General features: G+C 37.4%; 1 protein-coding gene across 1 annotated transcript; it reads right to left on the bottom strand.

Moving 5' to 3' along the window:
- Positions 1-2,341: 2,341 nt before the first annotated feature.
- LOC116011765 (naringenin,2-oxoglutarate 3-dioxygenase-like) lies at positions 2,342-4,603 on the bottom strand. The gene is made up of 3 exons (XM_031251166.1): positions 4,186-4,603; positions 3,605-4,033; positions 2,342-2,746 (listed from the first exon to the last, which is right to left on the bottom strand). Exons 1-3 carry the CDS (start codon positions 4,549-4,551, stop codon positions 2,438-2,440), a joined length of 1,104 nt encoding a protein of 367 aa, XP_031107026.1. The 5' UTR covers positions 4,552-4,603; the 3' UTR covers positions 2,342-2,437.
- Positions 4,604-4,836: the final 233 nt, after the last annotated feature.

Raw genomic sequence — 4,836 nt, forward strand, 5'->3', positions numbered from 1 at the left:
CGTCAACCACATAAATAGCTTACCAAACAAATTTAAAAAAAAAAAAAAAAAAAAAAGGCCAAGTTTGTAACAACAAAAATGTGCATTGTTGAGCATGTTTGGTTGGATGAAAAAAAAAAATTCAAGGAAATTTTTTTTAAAAAAAAATTGAGAAAAATGGAATTTACTTTGTTTGGTTTATCGATAACTTTTTTCACACAAAAATATTTTCCTTAGTTTTGAGAAAAAAAGTTTTCCTTGGGGAGGGGTTTATTTTGTTTTCTATGAAAGTTGTGAAGAATATCACATGGTTGGTCAATTTTGCCCTTATTACTTTTATTATCATTATAATTGTGTAGGGATATTTAATCTTTATACTCATTATTTTTTACAATTCCAACCCCAACAAAAAAAAGAATTAATATTTCATTAATTATTTTTTCACAAACCAGACAATGAAATCAATCTTTTTTGTTAAGGTAAACAATAAGAAAAACAAAGAAAATAAGTTGACCAACTAGAGCATCCCTATCAACGCATTATAGATGGTTTATGTGCCACCATGGCAAGAAAAAGGGAGGAGAGAGACATAAAATGGTTATTCTGCAAATAAAGGGATCATAGTACAGTACCATCTGATCAGTTGTCATTCAAGGCTCCACGCGCACAGCAGCGCCCATGCGGGCGCGTCAGGCGCGCCTAACAACTTTTTTTTTTTTTTTCTAAATCTTATTTGTTTTATATTTTTTCCTCCCACCTCATTTTCTCTTTCCCTAATCACACTTACAAAAATTCATAAAAAAATGTGAAATATTTTCATTGATATGGGTGCTCTAGAGGGCCTTTACCCAAGCTAAAATACTCATTGCTAAGATAATGCAAATCACAATATGTTATAAGGATCTTGAGATTAAACTAATAGCACAAGTGCATGCACAACAAAGCTCGTGTAGAAGAAATGCATATCCATTTATTTATTATAAGATCTCATCAACTGGCATATTTATTTATACCCAAGGATGAACTTTGTCTTGTTCTAGCCATGTCCTACTGAACTGTTGAATAAATTCTTATTAGGTCACGCGTCCTCTCCTCTACGGCAAATTATGTTATCGATCCGGGTTCACCTTACAACGTGGATTTGAGTCCATATTTACAATTTTAGAATTTTATATTCACAATTTTAGATATCAATATACAAAATTACATTACTCTGTTCACAATTTTGAACCTCTATATTCACAATTTTTGTAGATTCAAAAATTGTGTTATACTGTTAAATATAAAATTATGAAATTATAAATATAGAATTCTGATTTTCAAAAAAAATAAATATAGAATTCTGTAACTGTGAACATAAAATTTTAAAATTGTGAATATTGACCCAGATCCAACTTTACAAAATGAAACCCGTCCATGACATAACAACCGCATCCCTACGTGCAGGCAAATTATACCGTGCACCACGTACCTAAACGACGTCGTTTTGAGCATTGTAAACTAATCGTCCGTTTTTTTAGAAACCACGTTTCCCGTTTCGGCCGGTCTCTGTATTTATATTAATATTCTGTATATTCCAGGCAATCATTCTGTGTATTCTAGGCAACCATTATATGTATTCATGTTAGTAACACATGTTGTGATGTGTTTGTGCATTCGAATGTTTAGGAGGATGAGTTCTGTGTATTTTGTGTCAATATTATGTGTATTCATGTTATTAACACAGGTTGTGATGTGTTTGTGCATTCGAATGTTATGAGGATGAGTTCTGTGTATTGTGTGTCAATATTCTGTGTATTCTAGATAATGATTATGTGTATTATAGATAATGAATTTCTTGGAGTCATTCGCGTCTGCGTCCACTAACACCAAAACGACATCGTTTTACGTATGTGGTGCACATTGCTATGTGCACCGTGGTGCAACGTATAACGATTGCTACGTGCATGTTCTTGGTTCCTCTTCTTCCAAATAACATTATATTTTTCATAATGGACTAGACCCTCTCTTGGACAAAGCTTCATTGTCCAAGGCCCATCAACAAGTCTTTGTGGTTCGGACTATTATATTTCTCATTACCCGACCACTATGTATTCTAGTTTATAGGTGATACAAAATGACTTTATCTTTTCAATTTTATATGTCTTACTTATTATTTATTACTCAAATTAATTCTTTCTTTGTTTAATTCTATTAACATTTAAATTTAATTTTTTGTATTTAATATTATTTTTAATTTACTTTCTAAATATATAAATTTCAATATTAATTTTAAATTTAATATTATAAAAAATTAAAATATAAATAATACGAGTATAAGTTAAGACACATTAATCAAACTCGACACATAAAATGAGACCGATGGAGTATATAACTCTGGAGGAAAACTCCTGAATTTATTATTAGTATATACTCAGTGACCATAGTGCATAATTAGTAAATAACAGCCGAATCCATATTAAGCAAGAATTTGATCAATAGGTTTAGTTTCCAAGTTCTTATCCGCAGCAGCCTTTATGATTTGCTGCTGCTCCTTTGCGAACTTCTTGAGCCTCGCAAGCTCCAGATCCTTGCTCATCTTCCTCCTATACATCTCTGCAAACGTGATGGGTTCTTCCATAATCGGCTTCTCCCCTTCCCTCACCTTCAACGGGTACACCGTCGCCTCCGGCGCCGGATTCTGAAACGTCGCTATAGACACCCGGCTGCGTTCTGAGTTCACCACCGCTTGATGGTCCGCATTCTTGAACCTCCCATTACTCAGAAACTGCATGTCCAAATCAACAAACCAAAACTAATTAATTCTTTGTGTAAGGAATAATTTACTACTGTCAAAATGGGCCAAAACCCGGTCCGCACCTACCTCGTGGTCAGACGGATTAGTGTCATGAAAATCTAGGCCTATGAAAACACGGGCCTAACGGGATGAGCCGAAATTGACCCACAACCCGCGCGGGTTTACCCCAATCATTATGGTCCACATAGCTGTGTGGACCATACTATCAAATAATGCACATTCAATATAAAAATAATGTACATTATATTCAGGAGATGTACATTATTTGTGTACTGAATGTACATTATTTTTATAATATAAGAATAATGTATATTCAATACAATAATAATGTACATTTAGTACATTAAAAATGTACATTTTATTATGGTCCACACTCATGCCGCGGGCCAAACACTAATTAATTAATTAATTTATATATATATGTATATATATTTATTTATTTATTTATTTATTAGATAGGTCATTTTTGTCATCTTTATAGTTTTTTACTTAATTTAACATGAAAGTAAAGTAAAGTACCTAAAAAAGCGTGGGCTAGTCCGCGGGGCCCGTCAACCCGCACGAGACGGGCTAGGATTGCATGAATTCTAGTTTGCGGGCTTAACGGGCCGGTCCGCAAAAACCTGTCAGGAGTTAGGCCTAGGGTGGGACGGACCAACCCGCTTTGATAGGACTAATGAATATACCTTATTTGATAGCTGCATGGACTGTGGTCCACATAATAATGATTGTAGATTGAGAGCGCACTATCACTGTTTGAATTTGATTCTCTATCTTTACCAACAATCTAGTACCAGAACACTGGAGTTTTGTAATGTGATTACTTACGTGGCCGTGGTCGCCGAGGTTAACAACAAAAGCGCCGTCAACGGGCTGAACAGTGATCCATGTTTTGCCGCCATCTTTGGTGGCTTGGAGACCGCCAACTTGATCCTGCAACAGAAGGGTGATGGTTCCAGGGTCTGTGTGGCGTTTTAGGCCAAGGGTTAGGTCAGGCTGGGGGCATTTTGGGTAGAAATTGACCACCACTTTTTGGTCCATATCCACACAGGCTTTGGTCAACGCTTCCTTCTCCAATCCCATTGCCTCTGATAAAACCTCCAGCAGTTTGCATGCCAAGTCCATCAACTTTTCACTGTACTTTTCCGTTACTGCCCTCCACCCTTCCGGCTTGTCCGGCCACCTTGAATAGTCCCTTGCCCTCACTGGGTACGAGAAATACGTCACAATTTCCCGCCAATCTTTCACCGCTTCACCCTAAAAAAAATTTAACCTTTTAGAAAAATTAAAAATCTTGTGGTCCAGTGACACCAAATTGCTATCTCATATGCCGAAACTCTGACTTTTTGTGATTTAGTAAGTTAAAAAAGTAGTTATAAATAGATACTGTAGTAGTGTGCTAAATGTACCTGGAGATGGCTGGAAACGATGAAGCCGCCTTTCTTGCCGCCGGACATGTCAAACCGGAGCTTTTCCTCCGGCGGCAAGGCGAAGAAGTCCTTAGAAAGGCGGGTCATTTCTCCGATGAGCCCGGCATCAACCCCATGATCAACCACCTGAAAGATCCCCCAATCTTCACACGCCTTCACAATGTCGTTTCGGATTTGGACTCGCCGGCCATTGACGTCATCAATGCCCTTCAAGGATATCACCGGAATCTCGTCACTGAAGTCGTTATAACCCACTTTCGGACGCTCGTCCTCGTCCCTCACGAAGCTCGATTGCAGAGCCGTCTCCCCTGCTAGCGCCGTTAAGGTTGACAACGTTGCCGCCATCTTAATTGGTTTTGTTTTTTTGTGCAGCAAACGTTTTTGGTAGCTCTAGTACTTGGCTATGGAGGGAGAGTCTCCCGCGGTATATAAAGGTGTATGTATATACTGTCGTACGCTACTCAACTGGTAGGTTGAGTTTGGTACGTGGCTATCGTGAGATGGTAGTGCATGAACGTGGCAGTTGCACTCGCCGTTCAACTCAACTACCACATCAGTCTTTTTCGAGTAAGTAATTAATTTCATTAACTCTAAGGTTAGACAAGAGTAGACACTAATTAATTGGGCAAC

This window comes from Ipomoea triloba, chromosome 3, assembly GCF_003576645.1.
Source record: "Ipomoea triloba cultivar NCNSP0323 chromosome 3, ASM357664v1".
NCBI classification, from domain to species: domain Eukaryota; kingdom Viridiplantae; phylum Streptophyta; class Magnoliopsida; order Solanales; family Convolvulaceae; genus Ipomoea; species Ipomoea triloba.

Excerpts from the sequence above, each read along its gene's own strand:
- LOC116011765 (XM_031251166.1), bottom strand. The coding sequence starts at position 4,551 with ATGGCGGCAACGTTGTCAACCTTAACGGCGCTAGCAGGGGAGACGGCT. Across the intron at positions 4,034-4,185 it reads TCGTTTCCAGCCATCTCCAG|GGTGAAGCGGTGAAAGATTG; the intron begins GTACATTTAGCA and ends AATTTTTTTTAG. Across the intron at positions 2,747-3,604 it reads ACCTCGGCGACCACGGCCAC|TTTCTGAGTAATGGGAGGTT; the intron begins GTAAGTAATCAC and ends TTGGACATGCAG.